The 24,548-nt window shown below is 41.2% G+C and overlaps 1 protein-coding gene across 5 annotated transcripts in view; it reads right to left on the reverse strand.

Moving 5' to 3' along the window:
* The window catches only part of LOC122791042 (myomegalin-like), a 3,200,315-nt gene that overhangs the window by 362,508 nt on the left and 2,813,259 nt on the right, over positions 1-24,548 (reverse strand). For all 5 annotated transcript variants that reach the window (XM_044058817.1, XM_044058818.1, XM_044058820.1 and 2 more), the window contains one exon: positions 6,312-6,428. In XM_044058817.1, the coding sequence (XP_043914752.1) occupies positions 6,312-6,428 (117 nt within the window). The remainder of the gene's footprint in view (positions 1-6,311; positions 6,429-24,548) is intronic.

Genomic DNA, 24,548 nt, shown 5'->3' on the forward strand with positions numbered 1-24,548 from the left:
GGAATGGCATCACCCATCCCTGAAAATTAACACATCTGATGCTGTATTAGTAAAATTGCAATGTAAATAAGTAGCCTCGCCTCTAAAGTAGAACATTGTTTTTGATTATCCAGAATATTATGCTAGTGAATGTAATTATTGCCAGTACCTAACATGAAATTTTTGGGTGTGGTGATAAGGGAAAAACAAGTCAAGAGTGACACTAAAACATAAGAAAACACGTCATAATCTTTGTTTTCTTTTTAAATCACTTGCAGGTAGCTTTATTATTAGGAGCATATCCACAAATTAAATTAACTGTAAAATGCAGCTGATTAGAAATGCAACAACACACGTCTAAGTTTTTGACTTCCTGATAATATGTCTCATAAGAAAGTACAGTTTTGTACCTACCATAAATGTAGATGTCCGATAGGAATGCATCTGCAGTCCTTACAAATGGGTTGTCCTGTCGTCAGGCAGCCCTTCGGTCGGCCGGATTCCAAAGTCTGGGTCTGGCTTCGGCTAGTGTCGCACTTCACCCGACGTCATAGCTGCAGTTTTTCGGGTATAAAGGCATCAGCCGACGCCATCTTCCTCAGTGTTTCTTGCCCCAGATGCCAGGTGCCCTCTTTGATGGCTAAATTTGGATAAATGCCAATGTTTCCAAATAGTAGAGAGCAAACACATAAAATAAGCATGTATGTACATATATACAAACAAATACACCATAATAGATCCCCCCCAAGCTAGCTGAAGGATGGCAAATACCCTAGGAGTACCACAGAGGGAAGGTGGGTGGGTAATCCTGACTGCAGATGCATTCCTATCGGACATCTACATTTATGGTAGGTACAAAACTGTACTATGTCCTTCAAGGATGCATCTGCAGTCCTTACAAATGGGTAGAATACCATAGCTAAACTAGGCGAGGAGGAATAAAGTAGAGATTATGGTGTAGTTAGGATCCCTTGCAAAACAGCAGTGGCAAAACCTGCTCGGGATCTAGAGTATAAAGGTAAAATGTAATGCTTGGCAAATGTATGCACGGAGGTCCAAGTAGCAGCCTCTATAATGTCCTTGGTAGCCACTCCTCGTAAGAAAGCTGTGGTAGTGGCTGTAGCCCTTGTGGAGTGAGGCCTGATGTTCTCTGGAGTTTTCTTTCCATGGTAGGAGTAACAAAATCTAATGCAATTTCCTATCCATTTGGAGATTGTCTGTTTTGAAATAGATTTTCCTTCCTTTCCTGTTGCATATGCTACCAGAAGCTGGTCAGTTTTTCTATTGGACTTGGTCCTGTCCAGGTAGTAGCGTAATTGCCCATGTACATCCAAGGTATGCAACAGTCTTTCTCCCCTGTTCTGTGGGTTGGGGAAGAATGTAGGTAGGTGGATAGCCTGATTTAAAGACACTCTGGATACCACCTTAGGCATAAATGTGGGATTTGTTCTCATGGACACTCTATCTTGATGGAAGATCAGGAAGGGTTGCACTGCCATTAATGCCTGTAGTTCAGAGACCCTTCTTGCTGAGGTGCTTGCCAGTAGGAAAGCAGTCTTCCAGGATAAGTATTGTAATTCTGCTGTTGCTGCTGGTTCGAAAGGGGAAGTGTCAATTTTTCTAACACAAAGTTCAAGTCCCATGCTGGCAATGGTGGTTTCCTGGGAGGATTTACATTTTTAATTCCTCTCAGAAACTGTCTGAGCAGAGGATGAGAGAAGACAGGAGGATCCAAGCTGTATTCTGCTGAAATAGCTGATGCATGTATCTTGATGGAAGAATAGGACAGGCCTGCATGGAAGAGCTCTGCCAAGTACTCCAGTATGTTGGCTATGTTTACTAGCGCCACATCTTCTCCTTTTGCAGTACTCCAAATGAGATATCTTTTCCATTTTGCTGCATAATTCTTTCTTGTTGAAGGTCTATGAGCCTCAAGGATTATGTCTTTAACCCTTTGGGATAAATCTGGGTTAATTGTCCTTATGTAATGTTCCAGGCAGTTAGCTGCAGAGTTTTCAGGTTTGGATGCAGGATGTTGTAGTTGTTCTGTGTTAACAGCAATGGGATCAGGGGCAGTGTCCATATTTGTTCCCGAGACATGCTCCTCAGCAATGGGTACCAATGTTGTCTTGGCCAGTCTGGAGCTATCAGAATGATCCTTGGACGTTCCTCTTTGATCTTCAAAAGCACCTTGTGCATCAAAGGAAGTGGTGGGAATGCATAAGCTGTCAGGTTTTTCCAACTGAAAGATAGGGAGTCCACCTTCCAAGCAAGTGGATGGTACGTACTTGTGCAGAATTTCTTTAGCTGGTGATTGAGTGGGGATGCAAATAAGTCTATTTGTGGTAATCCCCATTCTCTTGTGATGGCTTTGAAGATGTCCGGATGCAGCATCCATTCGTGGGTATCTGTGGTAGTTCTGCTTAAAATGTCTGCCAGAATGTTTTCTTTTCCCGGTACAAAAATTGCTTGTAACTGAATGTTGTAGCTCAGAGCCACATCCCATAGGTCCAGTGCCAGCCGGCATAGAGGATATGAATGTGTGCCTCCCTGTTTGTTGATGTACCACATAACTGTGGTGTTGTCTGTCCTTATCATCAACTGACCTTCTTGGAGAAATGGTCTGAATGACTGGATTGCCAATTTTACTGCCAGCATTTCCTTTAGATTTATGTGCAGGCGCAGCTGGTCTTGAGTCCATAAGTCTTGTATGCACTTGTCCAGCATGTGTGCCCCCAACCGAGGTCTGAGGCATCTGTCGTGATGGTTTGGCTTGGTTGACTGTTGCAGAAGGGCAATCCTTTGTTTGATTGACAGGCCTGAGCCCACCATAGGAACTCTTGTTTCAGGCATGGGATTATTGGAATTTTGGCTTCTAGGCTGTGCTTGTGTTGGGACCACAAATTCTTTAGGTACCACTGTAGCTTTCTCATATGTAGTCTGGCATGAGGGACCAGAATTATGCAGGATGCCATGAAGCCTAGGGCTTGCAGTACTTTTCTTGCAGTTAGATGGTTCTGCTTTGTTAATGCCAAGAAGTAGAGAGGTAGTTGCTCTTGCTTTTCTGCAGTTAGGAATGCCATTTGTTTTGATGTGTCCAGCTCTGCACCCAGAAAAGTTATTCTTTGGGATGGAGTCAGCCTTGACTTTTTTATATTGACTGTATATCCCAGGGCTTGCAGTAGGTAAATGACTCTTTGTAAGTCTTCTGTTAGTTTGCTTTTGTTGTCCGCTTGAATCAAGCAGTCGTCCAGGTAGGGATAAATTTGGATCCCCTGAAGTCTGCAATGAGCAATTACTGATGCCAGGCATTTCGTGAACACTCTGGGCGCAGTAGATAAGCCAAAGGGCAATGCTGAGAATTGATAATGCTCTGATCCTGCAAGAAATCTGAGGTATCTTCTGAAAATTGGTCGTATGGGGACGTGCAGGTATGCCTCCTTGAGATCTAGAGTTACCAGCCAAGACTCCTTGCCCAGCATGGGAAGAAGCTGCTGTAGGGTCAGCATTTTGAATTTTGGAACAACGAGGAATGTGTTTAAAGCGGACAGGTCGAGAATAGGCCTCCATTTGTTCTCTTTTCTTGGTACCAGGAAGAGTCTGGAGTAAAATCCTTTTCCTTGCTCCATAGATGGTACCTTTTCCACAGCTCTCATTCTTAATAATTGAGATATTTGCTTTAGAGCTTCTGCCCTTTGAGTAGGTGGTAGGTTTGGCATTCCTCTCTTTCCTGGTAGAGTATGGAAATGGAACCTGTAACCTTGGTCTATAGTTTGCAAAATCCATTTTTCCCTTGTGATGCAATGCCAGTTCTTTGAAAATAAAGTTAGCTTTCCGCCTAAGGGTGCTTCCAGTTGTTCCCTGGTAGGCGGTGCCACATCCAAGTCACTGTGATTGTGTTGTTGTAGTGGTGGTGGCTGCGTCCGTGCCTCGCTGGTTGTTACCTTGCCACTGGCGTCCCCTGTAGGCACCCCTGGATTGGTTTCTGCCTCTTGAACGCCTATTCCTGCCTCTCTGTGTCTTAGAGGAGTCTGGAAAGGACCAATTTTTGGAGGGCCAGTTCCTGCTAAACCTTGGAGGTTGAACCTGTAAGAAATCTTTCACTGTTTGTACAGATTTCGCCTTCTCTTCCATCTTCTTTAGTACCTGCTGTGCAGGGGAACCAAATAAATTGACCTTGTCCATGGGTGCATCCAAAAGCTTAGATTTGACATGGTCTGGTAATGCCTGCTCTTTCAACCATGCATGTCTCCGGATAACTGTGCCAGTCATGGCTGATCTAAAGGAAGCCTCCAGTGCATCATAGCCACATTTTAAAGAATGGTTACTAACCTGCTGTATGTTATGTACCATTTCCTGAACATATTTTTTATCTAGAGATTCTTCAGAGGACAGCTTTTTAGTTAACTGGTCAAGCATAAACTCTTGATATTGAATCATATGGAATTGGCAGTTCAAAGCTCTAGCTGACAAAGTAGCAGAAGTGTAAACTTTTTTACCCCATCTCTCTAAGGATCTGGATTCTCTTTCAGAGGGGAGGGTTTTTTTAGCAGATGTAGTTGCTACAGCTTTAGGACCCTGGGAGATAGTCTCTGGATCTGCAAAAGGAGCCTTGTATAAATGGTGATGAGTGTCCGGGACCCTGTAGAACCTATCGGGCTTAGCAGGGGCCGGAGGTAATGAATCAGGAGCAGTGCAAGCATCATTAAATGCATCATCTACAACAGAAAGAACTGGAGGTATAGCTAAAGGCCTATGCTGTGGCAAATGTAGAAAGGTTCTAAGCCTTTTCTGGAGTCTGAGAAATCTTGCCCCTGCCACTGAAATTGTTCCCTCATAGCATGCAAGGTTTCCCCAAAGGAAAATTCCTCAGGTGGAGAGGCTGAAGGAATGGACTCTTCAGCATCAGAGTCTTCGTAAGGGGAATAAGGAGCCTCAGGAGGGTCTGTATGTTCTGAGTCATCAGAGGAGTCATCTGTGGATACTGGTTCAGGGGGCTCTGCTCTAGGCCTCTTCTCTGGAGGTGGATGAGAGGCCCTGTCTGGATGAGGCTGGGAGCCACGAATTAAAGAAATGAGATCCTCAGCCAAAGAAAGCATATGGGAACTGGAGCTGGGCCTGTGAGAGGGGGGTTTAACAGGCACCGATTTTGAAGCTTTAGCTGCTTTAGCCCTGGCAAAGGCCTTAATAGACATGGCTGCAGGAGGCCTAGCAGCTCCACGTGCAGGGGTTGAAATATCCAAGGGAATAGTGTCTGATAATTCCTGAGAAACCGCAACAGAAGGTTGGATTTCAGAAGCCGATTCCACCAGGCTAGAAGAGGCCTCGGTAGAAGGCATGTTTTCGGCCGGGGGAAGAACTGCTTGCTCGGTTTCAGCCGAAACCGAGACACTCGTGGTTGGCTTAACCGCGGTTTCGGCCGAAACCGCGGACCGCGAGTGTCGGTCCTTTTCCCTGCGTTTTTTGGTAATTTGTGAAGTCGGAGGGTCCGACGGCATGATATAAGCAAATTCAGAGCCGAAAAACTGTTCTGCAAATTCTGACCGACGTCTAAGCGTCCGTCGGTTAAAAGAAGCACAGGCTAGACAAGCTGCTACGTCGTGGTCTGGGCCTAAACAAGGTAAGCAGTAAGAGTGGAAATCTTTATGAGGTATTTGTTTCCCACAAGTTAAACAGTTATTCACTTTTTCTGACATCGGCTGAGGCAAGAAAGAGTCCCCAACGGGGTACTTAGCTTTTTAGAAGTCTTCGAAGTAGTATTCGGTATGAAATCTCTGGTTCTGACCGACCGGCACTTGCGAACAGCTTCTGCTTCGGGCGCCACGCGGCAAGAAAGACTGAGGAAGATGGCGTCGGCTGATGCCTTTATACCCGAAAAACTGCAGCTATGACGTCGGGTGAAGTGCGACACCAGCCGAAGCCAGACCCAGACTTTGGAATCCGGCCGACCGAAGGGCTGCCTGACGACAGGACAACCCATTTGTAAGGACTGCAGATGCATCCTTGAAGGACATCAACATACAATGTAATGATTTCATCTGATAATTATTTATTCATTAACATTTTGTTGATGGGATTAACCCTAATGGACATGGCCTATTTTAAGAGAACTCGAAGAAAAGAAAAACAAATGCGTATACAAAATGTGATGTATGTTTTAAAACATAAGTGTAGGTACAGTGTTAAGCACACATTAATTTAAAATAGCTATTTCAGAAACTGTAATGCTTATACATACTTTAACAAGATGGTGTTATAAAAACAAAACTTGTTGAAATGTAACCCAAACATCTACAATAAAAGCAGCTCTGAACATTATTATAAGTGCTTACCTTTTGACATTTTTAATGTCTGCTCTTTTAGGGACTGATTTTGCTCTTTCAGGAAGTTAATTTCTGAAGTTAGATGACTGTGTTGTTCTGAGCCACAAGTAAAAACGTTTGTTGAACCTGCAGGAGGCAAATTAAACTGATTTGTTTTCTAAGGTACATTAATGGTGTCCAAATTTACAGTATACTGATAGAAAATTTTGTCTCTCTAGAAACATTCTTGTGACTCACTAGCTATCAAATTCTGTTTCTAAATTATACAGAAAAGAATAATCCTTCTGTACATATAATGGTAATCCCTTTCCCCACCGAAACAGCCACAATATAGTGTGCTCAACAGTACAGTCTGCACTACTATAACACAGCACCAAATGGGCTCCCTGTTGAAATGTCAGGACTCAAATGCCGAGTCCCCACATGCCAAAAAGACAGAAAGCAAAATAAAGTGAATATAAAACTTCACTCTTCTCCTTTTCAACATCTCCTTTGTAGGACGGCACGTCCCTAACAACCCCAAACTTATATATAGCAAGAGAAAGTCATACCTAAGAGGGAAAGGGAATATTCTGAGAAATGGCAATCTTGGACTTTTATGTAAGTCCAGATTTTTGGCAGTTCAGTCGCCATATTAAGGAATTTGCTAATGCAGGACCCAATCTTTCAAGAGGTTACCTGATAAATGATATGGCATTACATCAAAACATCCATTAAGTACAATCATTGCTCATAAATGCAGAATACAAATGATAGGTATTAACTTACCATGCAGGATAATTTGGCTGACGGAATTTCCATTTCTGATACCCAAGTTTGGAAAAAATTCTCAATCTTCAAGCGCACATAATCACGAATGTTTGTGCCAGTGAATGCCATGATGTCATATTCAAGCCTATAAGGGCTTGCTAAGTTTTGCACTCCCCCAATTTAACTTCTATGCAATTAATGAATATACCTGAATGACACTAATCAATACACTCACCATAACAGCAGATATCAGAATATGATCACTATCGCAGCAGTATTGATGACATACAAAAAATAGCTGCAGATGGAGTCCATCTGACTTGACCAATTCCCAGTGCTCTACAAGCACCTTGACACAGGTTTATTTCTCCCAAAGGGAAGCATAGCTGCATCACGGATGAAAGAGGCAGCCAAGATCACACTTCTCTGGTTTTGTTCTGGCAGTAAAAATATGGGAAATTTTATTAGTGGTGGGAAAAGCCGTCTCTCTCTTTTTTTTTTTAATCCAAAAACATTGGTACAAAGAAGAAAAAATAGGCAATAATCTCTAGAGGAAAGAATCAATTGCAGACACAGACAATGGACTACTGGAGAGGCAGCCATGGCTGGAAATAACCCCTTTAGTCAACCAACAACTAGTATGAACCAGTGAAATTGAGAAGACCAAAAAAGGGGGAATGCTGGGTAAGAACTATTACTGCAACAATGATCCTTCTCCCATATCTATTGTTGCGACATGTGTACACTACATTATTCATACTGATCACTGCTGCAGTACTATTACTACATGGGAAGATTACTAAAGCAGTGTCAGAGCAAGAATGTGGAATCCAGTACCAAGAACTGAACTGGTTCATTCTGTCTCTCATATTTCAGGATAATGGGAGCTCAGATATTGCTCTGCAGGTTAGCACTGCCAACCTCTACCATGCTCATGGACTATACCTCTAATTTAAACAATGTCAGTTAGATGACCTCTGTGATGTATAAAGATAAAGCCATGACTATGCCACAAGTGACCTAAATTTGATTAGCAGCACGGGTGTCTTTTTGAACTGGTCAGGGAGGATGGAAGTGATCAGTCACTGCCTGCTTATCCATCTTGAGGGGAAGGCGGCAGCTTTGGTTGGCTACGTAAGTGACACCTAGTGAGAGAGCACTGCTTGTTCCTCTAGTGGAGGTACAAGCTGGCTGGGTCCATGCTTCTACAGTACATCTGCACTATGTAGCTGAAAGGACTTCCTCTTGGGAGATAGCGACTGTGGGCTTGTAGGAACCAAGGAGGGGTCAGGGCAGGCCACACCCCAGGCCAGCAAGTTGGCCGGCTCCCCACCACCTTACTTTTGTAGGTGAACAGAGTGCTGTCTAGGTTTTACTGTGCAGGAACAAATTGGCTGTATGGCTCTTGCCTAGCCCAGGAATACCAATCTCCTGTTCTGCTAAAACAAATATACCAACTACATGAAATCAGAGGAATCGTAAGGCAAAGTTCTGGTGGGGAGCAAACAAATGACATATGAAAATGTGTAAATGGATGGCCAGGTAGCAGACCTGAAAAAACTCTTGGCAGAAACATTCTTTGCGCAGGTAGAATGCACACTACCTTGTACCTTCAGAGTTTCCCCACTGTTTTCATACCAGAACAAAATGCGATTTTCTAGCTTTTGGAAAGTGCTTACTTTGAGACTGTCCTGTCCTGTTTTCCTGGAATAAATGACATTGTTCCACCTGCCTAAAACCCATGGTTCTGAGTTGCCTGTGAACATCCAACAACTAAAATAACTCACTCAACATTTTTCTGAATTTTTGAAAGAATTTTGGCATCAGAAAGGTGTGGCCAAGGGCAAGCTATGAAACCACTTTTGGCATTAAAAAAAGATTTGTTCCAAGGTTCACTCTTCCTTGTTAGAATACAATGAAAGGCTTCTTACACAAGGGCATACAACTCTGATATCCTCCAAGATGAAGTAATGGCAGCCAGCAGAGCTGTCTTCCAGGACAGGTATCTGAGAACAGCAAAAGCTGCTTGTTTGAATGAACCAAAGGTCAATTCCTCAAGCATACATTTGAGGTCTCAAGGTGGAACATCATCCCTCCTTAGTGGATGGACATGAAAGACCCACTATCTTTAAAGAGGATGGAAAGATCCAGGCTCATTGGAGAGGATAGACCCCTACTTGTAGAAAACACAAAAGTGTTCAGGACAAAAATGAGTCAAAGATAACAGAGTGAACTACTGAGGATAAAGGAGAAATTATGTGCTGTTACTATTATGCAAGAAGCCCAGAATTTCCAGACAGAAGATATTCAGAAAGATTAAGAGGAAATTAGGGGAAAGAAAAATACTTGCATACGAAAAACTGTCAAAAGCTTCAAATGCAAATTTGCAGTCATTACTAGAATAGATCCATGGAAAGCACTACATAGACAAAGAAACTTTGGGACACCTGGAAAAAGAAGCAACACGAAGTGCGAAAATATAAAGAACAAACCCCAGAGTTTTTGAAAGGTATAAAAAAAGAAACATGGACATTGTAAAATAAATGATATTGTGCAATATTTATGCAAAACAAAGTCAAACTAATCAATACAAAATTATTTAAAAAACAGTTCTAAAGATTTTTGAAGAAAAATACAGGTAAAGGCACCCAGATGTGGAAATTTTACAATACAAAAAATAAGAACACAAAAGGAGACTGTAGAACAGATGGTTAGTAAGGTAGAAGTTACACAAATAGAAACTGAAGTTATGAGATACCTGCAAAGTGAAAGATTCAGAGTGGAAAGTCTAACATGGGTAATGTCACAGCATGATGAAATAATGAACCCCCAAATTAAGGAGAAATAGCTGGAGCTGAAGGCTTGCACCTGTCACCCTTAGACTTCCAAATACTGGCCAAGGCTCTTGCCACCCTCATACTGCCTTTTTAGTCAAGGCTCAAAAGACAAACTCACCGCCGGAAATAGCACAAGTAACAAAAAACTGAGGGTAATGCTACTCAATGCCAGAAGTCTAAACCTCAAAATGCATGCACTCGAGGCACTCCTCAGTATGGTTTAAGGATTCAGAGAGCACCTCAGCACTACCAGGGTACAACTCCTACCATACACTTCGGACAAAGAACCCAAACTGAAATACAAAAAGCGGGGGTGTATCCATATTCATCAAGGATACCCACACCTCCAGGTTAGTGGCACAGCACGATGCTTCAGAGATCATCCACGCGCAACTAAGGGGCAAAACTACAATTCAAATTGTAGCTTGCTACAGATCACCCACCATGTCCCAGGACCCCCATTCCGAATTTCTGGAAACACTGGGAAACATAAAGGCCCTACCAAACACCCTAATACTGGGTGATTTCAATTACCCAAACATTAACTGGGAGAACTACTCAAGTACTAACTCCCTTGCCCAACATTTCCTAGAATTTATAAACTCAAATGCCCTAGGTTCAACTGGTCAACACTCCCACCAGAGGTGACAACATATTGGACCTGGTCATCACCAACATGGGCGACCGGTGTTCCACACCGGAGGTCAACCCCTTGCTGGTTAGATCTGACCATAAATAAATCACTTTGGATATCCACATTCCGCCCCCACCCCCGGACAAGAAAACCACCGTGAAAAACTTTTCAAAAGCAAACTTCACATTACTTAAGACCGAGGTGGAAAGTTTCAAAGCCCCCATGCTGAAAAATAATGCTGTCCAAGCTGCAAAATCATTTACTAATGCATTCTACGGGCACCTACAAGAATGCATGGATCATGCTATCCTAAGCAAAACCAAGACTCACTCCTCCAAGAAAAGGAAACCAGTCTGGTGGACTCCTGCCATAAACAAACTATACAACAGGAGGAGGAAACTAGTACAGAAGAGAGTAAAATCACAAGAAGGGAAGACATCCCTGATCAGTATCAGCAAGAAACTACGATCCCTCATAAAATCATCCAAGGCGAGCTTTGAAAGAAAAATTGCCATGGACTCCAAATATAGCCACAAGGCATTCTGTAGCTATGTCAAGAATCTAAGTGGCAATGCTCAGATCTGCTCGGAGTTAGTGCAGAATGGCACAAAATACACTGAACCGACAGATATCACCAACATCCTGGCAGACAGGTTCAGTGCAAACTTCACCCACCTCTCACCCCCAAAAGGGCCCATAACCATACCAGAAGAATGTAGAGTCCCTGAAATCACAGACACTCAGGTTAAAATAGCCCTCTCCAAAGCCAAAAACACATCATCAATGGGACCGGACGGTGTCCCAGGCTGTGTCCTACACGAGCTCAAAGGCTAACTAACCCCTCACCTAAACACACTGTTCAAACTCAGCCTGTCCACAGGCTATGTACCCATAACGTGGTGCACAGCAACGGTTATTCCGCTCTACAAAGGTGGAGCCACAACAGACCCCGGGAACAATCGCCCTATAAGCCTGACTAGCTTGGTCTGCAAGGCTATGGAGCACATCATCATGGAAATTATTAACAGAGACATTGGGAACCTCCAAACACTGGACCTTACCCCGTTCGGCTTTGTTAAGGGCAGATCATGCCTCCTAAACCTGGAGGACATCTTTGAGACAGTTACCAAGGCTATAGACACGGGAAAGGTGGTACACACAGCCTACCTATACCTCGCAAAGGCCTACGACACCATTCCGTATTCTGGTATTATAGACAAGCTCACCAGCCTGAACATAAACCGCTATGTCACAAGATGGGTTGCCAACTAGCTCACGAACAGAACCCACATGGTGAGAGTTGCGGGAGCTAGGTCAGACTCTAAACCGGTTACAAGTGGCATTCCCCAGGGCTCAGTCCTAGGACCCCTCCTGTTCGGCATATACTTCTCATAGGTACAGGCAAGCACAGGAGGACTATGGCTGATCAAGTTCACAGACGACTGCAAACTAGGGGCTATAATGGACTCTCCGGCTGACACAGACATCCTCCAAAAGGGTCTCACTGAGACGGATACCTGGTGTCAAAATCATGGCCTCAAGCTAAATGCCAAAAAGTGCATAGCATCCCCTTTGGAAAAAACAAAGTACCCACAAACTACCATATAGGTGGTAGTCCCCTAAATACAGAAGATGTAATAAGGGATCTGAGGACCGGGACCCAAGTAGATAGTAATCTCACCTTTGATAATCACATTGCCAAAGTGGTTAGAAAATCCTTCTACGTGGCCCACCTAATCACAAAATGGTTCACATCCAGATCAAAAGAGGTCATTGTGCCCCTCTACTCATCACTCATCAGACCCATCATAGAGTACAACGCCCCATTTGGGATGTACCTTGCAAGACACCTGCAACAGCTGGAAAGACCACAGAAGTGCCTTACCAAGAGGATCACTGGCCTCAAACAGATACCCTATGCAGCTCGACTGAAGAAACTACAGCTGTACTCGGTTGCATATCGGCTACTCAGAGGTGATCTCTGCCTGACATACACGGCCATGTCCAACCCAGAATTGGATGGACATACTCCACCTAAAGAAAACCTTATCCCCTCGAGCCACATGCTCTAGGGATCTAAACCTCACCACAACAATAAATAGGATGTGCTGGAGGGATAGATTCCGGTCCCAGAGACTTCCCATGCTTTGGAACAAGATCCCAATCTACATTAGGCAGAGCTCCTCGCTAACACTCTTCAAAAGAAACCTTGACGAGTGGATGGTAGACAAAGTTTACCTCGGGGATCACTTCAGTGGCTCTGCTGGACAGAGGCACAGGGAACTAATCTAAGGGGGGAGCGAAAGCCAACACATTCTGGCTAGGATTATAAATGCCTTCGGGCAGATAGCCTAGTACCTACCTATGAACATATGAGCAGGCAACACCTGAAGAAGAAATATGGACATGGGAAAGAAAAAAAGACAATATGGTACAATCTTTATGTAAAGGAGAAAGCAAAACTAATCAATACAAAAAGTAGCACCAAAGATATTCGAAGAGAAACACAGGCAAAGATACCCAGTAATGGAAAATTTCACAATACAAAAAATAAGAAAACAAAGGGGGAAAGTAGAAAAGTGGATTAATAATGGTGAAATTACAGAAATAGAAACTGAAGCTATGGATTAACTGCAAAGTAAAGGATTTAGTGTTGAAAATCAACTCAGGTAATGTCAAAGCATGCTAGGACAATTAGTCTCCAAACTATGCAGAAACAGGTGGAAAGGGGAGCATATGATGACTTGCCACATGATAATGCTCTGGAGCCTTCAGTAAGAAACCAGTAGAAAAGCTCAGTTAAAGTTCCATAGGAAGGAGCAGGAAACAGGCAAAGGCACCAGACTGCCAACTCTGATGCTGGCAATACTGTGGCGTGATGGGACAATGAGTTTCCATACGAATAAGCAAGCAGATGATGCGGGAAGCAGTTGGAGAATATGTCACAGGTAGATGTTCTGGAACTTTCTGTAGAATGCCTGCAGGAAGAGAGAGAGAGAGAGAGCAAAGAATGTGCTCTCAGTTTAGAAGAAAATGATCTAAGGGAAGAGCTGCTTGATTTAATACAGATAGATACATTAAGACTGATGAAAAAATAAATTACAAAAGTAAATAAGACCGAAAAACTGCTAGAAGTCTGATAAAACAGATGACACTAATCAAGACTATTAAAAATTCATCTGATATAACCAAAGTAAATAGGATATATTTACTGTGCAACTAAATAACAGATGAAGTCTTATCGCAAAAACAGAGAGCAAGAACGGAAAGGAAGGGAGATAGAATACCATCATAGAAGGCTCAAGCAGAGAAAACTACAAGTGTCACTGTTAGAAGAATATAGCAGAGGAACACATCAAGAAAAATACTTAGAAAAATAGACATGGTAAAAGCAACAAACAGTATCACAACAGACCAGGATCTATCATACACTGTTGCAAATAAACTAAAGATATCAGCACAGGCAGAAAAATGCAAAAGATATTCAGATAAATATAAAGGAAAAGTACAAAACAAGCAATTCACTCATCACCCAAAATAAGTTTTATAGAGAAATGGGAAGCAGAGCAAAATGGATAGAACCACCACCAAAAAGAAAACACATTTTGGAGAAATATTAAGACCTTGTGGAACATAAAAATGCTGAATGGATAAAACAAAAATTAAAAGAAACAGTAAGGAGTTCAAATGTACAGGATACTGAAGTGGGATAAGTAATGGCCAGAGAAACTGAAACAAAATCAAGGAAAGCTCTTAAATGGAAAATCCCAGGCCCAGATACCGTACCTAACTTCTGGCAAAAAGTACTAACATCTTTGCACAAAGATTTAGCCCACAGTAAGAATTACTTGTATGTGGATCCTGAACAAACACCAATCTGGTTAACTGGAAAACGATACTCTTAAGACTGAACCTGCAAGCTATCCTAAAAACTATAGACCAATAACCTGCCTTCTGATGATGTACAAACTATATACTGGAGCTGTTACAGAGTTTATAGTCAACTCGTTTAGAAGAAAATGTAATCACAGAACAAAAGGGTTACAAAAGAAAGTCATATGAAACAAAGGATCATGTGTTGCACATAATGCCATAATACAGAGCTGGAAAAAAATCCCAGGGATAAAAATTCAACGGGGATATTCCAGGGTAATTCTTTGTCACCATTTCTGCTGTTTTGCCTTGCCCTTAAACCATTAAGCTGTTTACTTTACAGATTAGGTCTTGCTTACAAGTTGGATATCAGAAAACAATCTTAAAGACTTCTCATCTACTTTTTGTTGGTGATTAAAACTATATACTCCATTAGGTGAGGAGTTGAAAGCACAACTGCAAGTGGTTAAAATTTTCTCAGATTATATAAGAATGGCATTTGGTCTTGATAAATATGCAAAATCAATGTTTAACGCAGGAGATATGCAATAGGAATGTTATATAAAGGAACCTGAGCAGGAAGGACTGTATAAATATTTGGGAAATGAAAGATCAACAATAAAATATGAACAAATGTGAACAAAATTCAGTAAAGAATATTTTAGAAGAATAAAATTAATACTGAAAACAGCCATGACATCTAAGAACAAAGGTTGCTGTTCTGTTTTAACATACAGAAAATGCTTCATGCTTATCAAATGATATATAAAAATCAGCTTATACCAAAATGATATATTCCACACTCTAAAGGAGGTATGGGCCTTCTCGAAACTGATTATATGGCTCTGCAGTCATGGAACTGCATACATATCTGCTGACCTCATCAGCTCCAAACATAGTGAAAGTTTTAAAACATGAGGTGAGGAAGTCCAAGATGACCTCACTGGTTTGTTTAGAAGAAGCATTGCAGTGTCAACTGGGAATGGAAATCAAACCAGAAGTAGGCAAAAATCAGAAAGCAACTAAATGTGCCTAAAAACAAAAGAAAGAATATAAGGAGAAGGATCTGTTGAGAAGTTAAGAAATGTGGAAGCGCCATAATTATAGTGGCAAGTATAGAGATCTCCTGGAACAGCCTCATGCTGATCAGGATTTGATGTAGAAATGGTAAAGAGGAGGTTAGTTGAACCCAAAGGATGAAAGGTTAATAACGGCAGCCCAGGACAGTGTACTATGTACATGTTGGTTTACAAAGTCCACTGAAAAAGTGGGAGAAACAGACAAATGTAGGTTCTATAAAAAGTATGGAAACAGTCCCACACCTTGTTGCCGTGTGTCAAATACTCATGACAGAGGGCCTGTACACTGAAATGGACAATAATGTGGCAAGACTGTTGCATTTAGGATTGTGCAAATACTGCAATAAGAAGTAGCTGAGAAGTATTGGAAACAAAAAGCAAGTGTACGTCACATGGGATCACCCATTACCAACAGTTCAAAAACAGATGCGAAAAACTGGATACAATAATCTATGAAAAAAAGACAAAAGTAGCATTGACAACTGAAATTGCTACAACTAATTATTATGAGTCTATATCACGTAATCGAAACGTAACATACCAGACAACCATAACATCGACAACGCAAACGCTAAGAAATCTGAAACACCTAAACAACGAAATTCATCATATTGAATTACCATGGTTGGCCAACACAAACAGAATTACATTCCCTAACCATTGTAAATGATTAGGAAATGTAATTCTGTTCGCGTTGGCCAACCATGGTAATTCGATATGATGAATTTCGTTGTTTAGGTGTTTTGGATTTCTTAGCATTCGCGTTGTGTGTCAATGTTATGGCACTCAGATATTTCACGTTTCGATTACGTGAAATAGACCCATTATTACAGTGTCTCACTTACAAAGAGACAAAGTAAAAAAATATCAGGATTTGAGAGTAGAAATGAAAACAATGTGGAAGAAAGATTGCCAGACAGTTCCAATGGTAGTAGTAGGAGCAATGGGTCAAATAAAAAAAAGAATCTACAGTTGTATTTAGATATGCTACCAGTACATGTAATACCATAAGAATTGCAGGAGTCAGTTCTGGGCACACTGCTGGTGCTGCAAAGAACACTTTTGGCTCATATCAAAGATCCAAAACAATACTAACATCATGAACTTTAATTTGATCCTAACGTCCAACATGGGTCCATTATCATCATGGTATTAGACACCCAAAAGATCTGGAGAAATTAAAATGGAGGAGTAGAAATTGGGTTAGCTGAGCTGGAGAAATGGAAGGGGGAAGGGAGTGATATTCCCAACAGAGTTATCATTGTTAGGCGGGACATGTGGAGTCACTGCAAGAAGGCCTGTACCTACTTCTGTTTGAATGTTATCTTGTTCCTGTGCTTCTGACTGCTGATCTGATACACACAGAAGGGCACTTGAGCTATATAATTTCTACTGCCTGGTAGGTAGAAAAATGGTTGGAGAGTCTCCACTGTTGTTTTTCCCCCCTAGAATTTTTCAAAATATAAGTGAGAGAACAAATTCCTGTTTATGGTCATGCTAAGTAACTGCCCCTTAATATCCTCTGGCAGAGGTTGAAATCTCAACTCTCTTTGCTTTCTAATGGCATCTACAGTGGCTACTGAGTTAGATACTGCACTAACCACATTGTGCCCACTCTTATTAATGTGTTTGTCCACCTTCAGTCCCATACAGGCCAACCTGGAAATATAACTTTTATACATGTTTCAGAATCTTGTTTTGTTACTTCACAATGAGGGTCTGGCAAATGATGGCCTTAAAGGCAAGAGTGGCTAACATCCTGACTTTTCCATCAAACCTGGGAGTGTATGGGGACCCTGGGGCTAATCTGGAGCCCCTTGTGACATCAAGAGAACCAGGGTCTGCCATGAGATTCATATATAGGTGCCAGGAGGACTGCTGGACCCTAAAGAATTTGCTGAGTTTCTTAGGGCCAGATGTCACAAAGACCTGCTCTAAGGATGCCTTATGAAAGAGTACTTCAAAGACCTTGAAAACTGGAAGAAGGCACCACTGCGTAATTAGGCTCCTCTAGGCCTAGAAGATTTGAGTACTCATAACCGTGTTAAACATCTCTCTGAGATCCCGCCTGAAATTCTCTCATGAGAATGAAGGCCTTCCCAAAGAAGACATCCTCTACAGGGGAAGTCGGTGCAACTATTTCTTCATTCCCCAAGTTGTATTTGAGCAGGAGGGGACATATAACAGTGTATGCTAGATGCTCAAGCTTATGATGAAGATTTAGACCCAAGTCTTCATCAGAAGGCACAATCAGAAATGTGGTTCTGGCCACGGTATTATCACAACCAATTTGGCTGTGGATTACATGGCAGCCCACACAAGAGACCCAGGGTAAAGTCTTCATCAGTTGCTCAAGTTCATAGTCAAGGAAGTCAGCAAGCCTTTCCAGGCCTTTCTAACTATGGAAGACTGGAGCCTAGACAGATGGGGAAAAGTTAAGGGACCAAAGACCCAGTGTGGCAGAAGAATACAATCTTCACCTGGAGGTCAGGTGGCAACATGCTGTTGGTTCTTCTTAATTTCTAGAAACAAAGTCCTTACACAAGAGTTAATGCGAAAATGTTTTGTCAGGGACATACTCCACTCACCCAGAAGATTGCAAACAGCATCTTTGTTCAAGCAAAGGCACAGGAGCAGAGTCTCGGTGCTTCAACAATAATGGCAACCTTTAAACTCAACTCCTAGGTAGGGGATTGACCCAAGGCAATAGGCATTTATGGTGGAAAGTGTGTGGGACAGAGCCCAATCCCCAAAGTATCTCATGAGCCTTAAAATGCCTCCCCAGTGGAAATGGGATGGGGTCATTTTGGAAGAATAAAAATGACTTTTATCAGTCTTGGAGATGATGGACTCCTGGGTCATCAGCTTCCTATTTTTTGCACCCCTACTAGCTCAAGAAATATTCTCATACATAAAGTGGGACAGGAATTTGATTTGTAACAGTGAGAATGCATCTGGAGGGCCTAAAAGGGAAAATATAACAAAAGAGGGTAGATGTCTGAAGTCATTTATGAAAATATTTGGTATGAAAGATGTGAATTAAGCAGCAGGTATGATAGATGTGAATTCAGTTGCAGGAATTCGGAGAGAGTCCTCATATTATTCCTCAAGGTACAATAAATGGTCTAGAAATTATATTTCATAGGAACATGTCCATTCAACTGAAAACTTTGACACACATACAATACCTATTCCAGATCATGTGCCGATAATTACAAAGATAAAAAAAAAAATGCAGGATAATGAATTAAAGATGGGACACTGGTGCTTCCCCACCTACCTGTTAAACAGAGGGGGACTTGAGGAATGGATAGTGGAAATTATCCACGAGTTATTGGGGAATATAGAAAGTATTCCAGAAGTTATAACTAGTGAGTGGAATAAAATGAATGTGAAGTTTAAAAACAGGGTACAGACAAAAGAAAAAGATCTTGTTAAGAATAAGAATTATAAAGAGGGGCTAGCAAAGGTTAAAGTATTACAAAATAAAGGGAATCTCAGAGAACAACAAGAGTTTGTGGCAAATATGCAGGAGTTTAGAAAGATTGCTTTAAAGCAACTTTTTTTTTGATAACTCCAGAGCACAAAAACCTTTGGCGCAACGACTTAGGCAACAGAAAGTAGAAAGGGCTTTTACCAAACTTAGGGAACTTATTACAATAAAAAACACAGATCCTATATTAGTATTAGATGTATTTTAGAAATTGTTTGAAAACTTGTATAAAGCAGAAGTGGGCAAATCAAGTAAAAGCACAAATGGAAATATTTACAGAAAACTTATATATGCCACGGTTAGAGGCAGATTAGGCTCAACAACTAACAATTAAGATAGGAGGAGATGAGATAAAAATGGTGATATGTAACCAATCTACACAAAAGTCTCCGGGAACAAATGGTATTTTGGGAGAAATCTGGAAGTTAGCAGGTAAGAAAGTTGTAAAAATGTGGAAGGTTTTGTTTAACAGTATTTTAAAAGGAAGGGAGGCACTAACATCTTAGGAAAAGAGTCTGTGGCATCTGTAATACTTAGACAGTAAAGACTCATATGATCCTGCTTAATATAGGCTCATTTCAATTCTAAACCATGACTACTGAGTGTTTACGTCTATAATGGCTAAAAGCATAGCAAAGGTGATGCCAAAACTGATAGGCATGGACCAATGTGCTTTTGTGCAGGGAAGGCAATCATTTGACAACATTAATAGAAGAAATGACGATCCAGAGGGAGCAGAATGTAAGAAAACACTGCTGTTATTGGTGGGTCTTGATGCAGTGAAAGTATTCAACATAGTACGCTGGGATTTTATGAGTAGGGCAATGGAAGCATTTGCATTTGCTGATGCAATATTAATGTCAATTAGAATAATACAGTATACGAAGGACAGAAGACCAGAATTAAATTGGGAGGGTTCCTCTCTGAAAAGTGCCTGAACAGAGGAACTAGGCAGGGATATTATCTTTACCCTTTATTATCTGCTTATACTTAGAATCACTGGCAAAGAAAATAAGGGATTTAGAAATCCAAGGATATAATTACTATGGTGTTCAAGAAAAGTTGGCTTTATTTACAAAATATACTATTTTGGACCTGATAGAACCAGAATAGGACCTCTCAGTGTTGTGGAATATTCTGAGAGAGTTCTGTTTTTTATCTTTCCCCCGGATATACAATTAATGAAACTAAAACAAAAGGCTACAATAAACTACATACCCACACATGAACTGGTCTAGCAATACCCATATTTATGCGGACATGAAAAATGAAGTAGTTAGGAGTATGAACTAAAAAGGATTTGGTGTTGGCAACTAAGAATGTGTGGGAAGGGACTAAACAAAAGATAATACAAAAACTGAGAACTGGAAGCTCTTGCCTATGGATATGGATAGCAAGATACAAGCAGTAAAATGCTTTTAGTCTTTTTAGTTTCATACAGAGGTCAGACAGTTTTATAAAACAGAGAAATTGTAGATTGTAATTTTAATAAAGAGTTGAAGGATTTTATTTGGGAGGGGAAGAGGGAAAGAAAGTGAGATAAGCTGATCATCCCAACAGAATGAGGAGTTTTCGATTTACCTGATTTGAAGGGATATTTCAGAGCTACACAGTTAAAGCTATTATATTTAACACAAGCAGAAAGATACAATTCAAAGTGGAAAGGAATGACGATGAAGCAAAGAAGCAGTTTAAGAGATAAGGAAAGAATGGGATTTTGGATGCAGATCCTCGAGAATAGTCAAAATTATATCATTCATAAAGTAGCAGAAAGTGTAGGAACTAAGCTGTCATGGGAATGTAATGGAGAAAGGAGATTCTGCTGACAGGGATGACTGCAACTGGGGTACCAGAGATTAGACAACAGAGGGCTGGAATTTCCTGCAGGAAGCTAGCAAAGGAACAAAGGTATTGTGAACAAATATGAGAAGGATAGATGACAGAATGGCAAGATGCCAAGAAGATATTTGGATCGCAGGCTACTGACTGCCTTCAACATCAGGGACTGATACCAGAGTACAGGCAAAGAAAAAGAGACAGGAGAATCCTTAGTGAAAGACCTGCACTGGCTGAGTTTTTAAATGAATGTAGAACAGAAGCTGCTGTTAAAAAGGGTTAATTAGTAAGGCATATAAAATACTATAGCAATAACCCACGCCTGGGTGTGGGTAATGCGGGATTTAACCACAGTTGGCATGGTTTGGTCCCGAAGCCCGAGGACCAAACAAAGACAACCGTGGTTAAATCGCATTACCCACACCCAGAAGTGGGTTATTGCTATTATACTATGACATTATTTAAGAAAAGAAACGATTACTTTTCTTAAATAATGGCATTGTATAATGCCTCTTTGCTGCCCTTCCGCAGCTGTCTGGCATCCGCGGCAGTTCTGATGTACTGCGCATGCCTCGCAGTACATCAGAGTGTGGCCAAAAGCAACGGAGAAAGCAAGATCTCCGTTGCTTTTTATTAGCTATGTTAAATGGGTTTAACATGGCGAGACAGCTTTAAAATAAGCAACGGAGATCTCCGTTGCTTATTTTAAAGCTGTCTCGCTATGTTAAACTCATTTAACATAGCGAGACAGGTTTAAAAAAAAAAAGCAACGGAGAAAGCAAGACCTCCGTTGCTTTTTACACATTGTGTCACTATGTTAAAGGAGTTTAACATAGCGAGACAGCTTTAAAAAAAGCAACGGAGATCTCCGTTGCTTTTTTTAAACCTGTGTCGCTATGTTAAACTCTTTTAACATAGCGAGACAGTGTTTTAAAAAAAAGACTTACACTAGTGGAAAAAGTCCGGGCGACCGGACCTTTTTCCATTAGTATAAGTCGATTTACAACGTGCACGCTGGCCAATCAGCGTGCACGTTTTGGAATATTAATAGGGGGTCATGGTATAATGCACGATAACTACAAGAATCAATCAAAAGAGGTCAGAAAAGATTGGGAAGAGAGCTTAGATATGCAATTCACAAAGAAACAAAGGGAGGACATATGTATGGCTCTCAAATATGCAACAAAATCAAGATGATTTAGGATTTTTGCCTGGAAGTATTTGCAACAGATATTTTTATACCCAAACCAGACTAAAGAAATTTTCCTCAGGGAGATGGCAAATTTTGGAAGTGTGATGGGGAGGAATGAGATAACTGGGAACATATGCTTTGGAAGTATAAAGAACTGACAGACTTTAAAAATTCTCTGCAGAGTACTCTGTCAGGAATACTTGGTAAAGAAATGATTTTAACTAAGGAAGTTTTTTTGACTTGGGATACAGATCTGAATTACCTAGACATAGTAAGGCTTTAAGTTTAATTCTGGTGGCTGCCAAAAAACAATTACTAGAAAATGAAAATCACAGTCTAAACCAACCATACTTGAAGTAGTGAATACTGCAACAGAAATAAAAGAACAGGCGGTGGGATCTTTAGGAAAGGCTAGCAATAAATTACATAGAATAAATGGAAACTGTGGAAGCAATACATTCAGAAAAATGTTTTGGTGGAGGAATGAGGTTTAAGAGAAAGTAGGAATTAAAAATACATGCAATATTAATTACATTATAGGATATATACCAAAATATGTGAAGTATAATGTTTGTAAATGTGAACTTGTTAACATGGTTCCATTACTTTTAAATAAAAGTAAGTTTGCCTAGGTCAAGTGATAATGCAAGAAATGTGTTAAAAAAAGAAGAAAATCTCATACACAGTCTCATTCAGGGGTCAGCATGAAACCTGAAAGCCTAAAATGTAGGGTGACTGGGATCTAGCATATGAAACTGCATTTACAGCAAGTGACTCATAAGTAATTGAGGCTTGTGCAGGACCCTTGGCTGGTATACTAGGCCACATTTGCTAAAGACATGATTCCATGCTTCAGATTAATCTACCAATCAGACATGTGGCTGACATCTAGGCCATGAACTGCAAGCTGTTAGACAACCTGACATACCCCCCCCCCCAAAAAAAAAAATTGGTCAACATGCCCTACTGAGACAAGGGAGAACCTGGAAGGGGAGTCCTTGCCCTTAAATGCCCCCACCCTGTGTGTAGATGACTGTTAAGATGCCTTTCCACAATAAAGCCGATAAGATACAAGCTCCAGTCAGATGTACACAGTTGATAAAGTACCTAAACTTTGAAATATATCCTCAGTGGATAAAGTCAATGTGCACCTCTTCACCCACCACTGAACAGGATGGATGAAGGCTCAAGCCCTTGTAAGTTAAGGATTGTATTAGCATTTGTGGGGACTAGTCAGTCTATTTCACAATGGACTAACTAATGTGAATTAAAGGGGGGAGTTTACAACAGTCAACACTGGAGCCCCTTCTCCTGTTTAATTCATCCTGATCCCACTTTCCCTTTATCATAATCTGATCATGTACGCAGATCAACTTCTTTACAGTGGGCAAGGCTAGCTGCATTTCATGATGATTATGTAAACCAAAAAATGGGGACTGCATTAAAGAATACTATTAAAAGATTATGCATTAGTGGCAGCAGGGCATGTGATTCATGGGTATTTACCAAACTATTCTTCTGTGAGGATCTCCCTTACATTCCCATGATAGTTTACAGGCCTTATGTTTTGCATACAGATAACCCAAAATGTACTGGAACATCTGCATGCCTTCCCTAACAGTGAACCAGGGATGAATATGCCATTACCCATCAGACTCATCACATGATCATAGGAGGTTATTAGGCTATTTGCCCTAGGGCTTTTACAAGCCTAGCCATGTTATACCCTTGTTCTCTTATAGACCAAGACATACTGTCTATATTTGCAATGCCAGTCTAAAATCAGCACTGGTTGTGAATCTCAGATCAGCACCTGCTTCCCCTGTCCAAGGAGGACATAAGTGAAACCCCTGGCATAAGTTTACGGTTTCCCATCTAATTGTCCAAGTTGCACTTAAATAAGGTCATTGAGAAGCTCTGTTTTACGTGAATTGGAAGTTTGTTCCAGAGGAGTGGCAACCTCTGAGAGATGCATCTGTCTCTCCAGCATGTCCTGTTAATGTCCCTAGATCAAGTGACTTTTGTCCCATTTGATTTTTGGATGTGTAGCATTTCCATTACGGCAGGGTTCGAGATTGCTCTATAGGCCAGGCACAAGTCACCTTTAAGCAGTCTTCACCATAAAGAGTACAGTAACAGGGCCTTCAGTCTGTCCATGTAGGTCATGTGTTGAAGGCCCTGAATTTTCTAGGTGGGAAACCTCTGAGGTCTCTCCAGCTGCTGCAGAAGTCTGGGGGAGGAACATACAGAAGGGAGCATTGTACTCTATCACTGGTATGATAAGGAACGAGTACAACAGAGTTGTAACCTCCTTAGTTTTAGATACTATGTGCAATGTCAAGGCCTTCCTTACAACTGTGGACACATGGTAATCAAAGTTAAGGTTGCAATCCACCTATGTTCCCAAATCTCTCACCACTCGGTTTGAACTTGGGGGTATTATTAATCTTGTAATTTTCAGGGACTTCTCCTTGCCAAAGGGGATGATAACATTGAGTTTAACTTTGTGGCTCTGGCACCAGTCTTATCTGTGTAAACCTATTATGTAGAAT

The sequence above is a fragment of the Protopterus annectens genome, chromosome 16.part0, assembly GCF_019279795.1.
Source record: "Protopterus annectens isolate FY-2018-M chromosome 16.part0, PAN1.0, whole genome shotgun sequence".
NCBI lineage: Eukaryota > Metazoa > Chordata > Ceratodontiformes > Protopteridae > Protopterus > Protopterus annectens.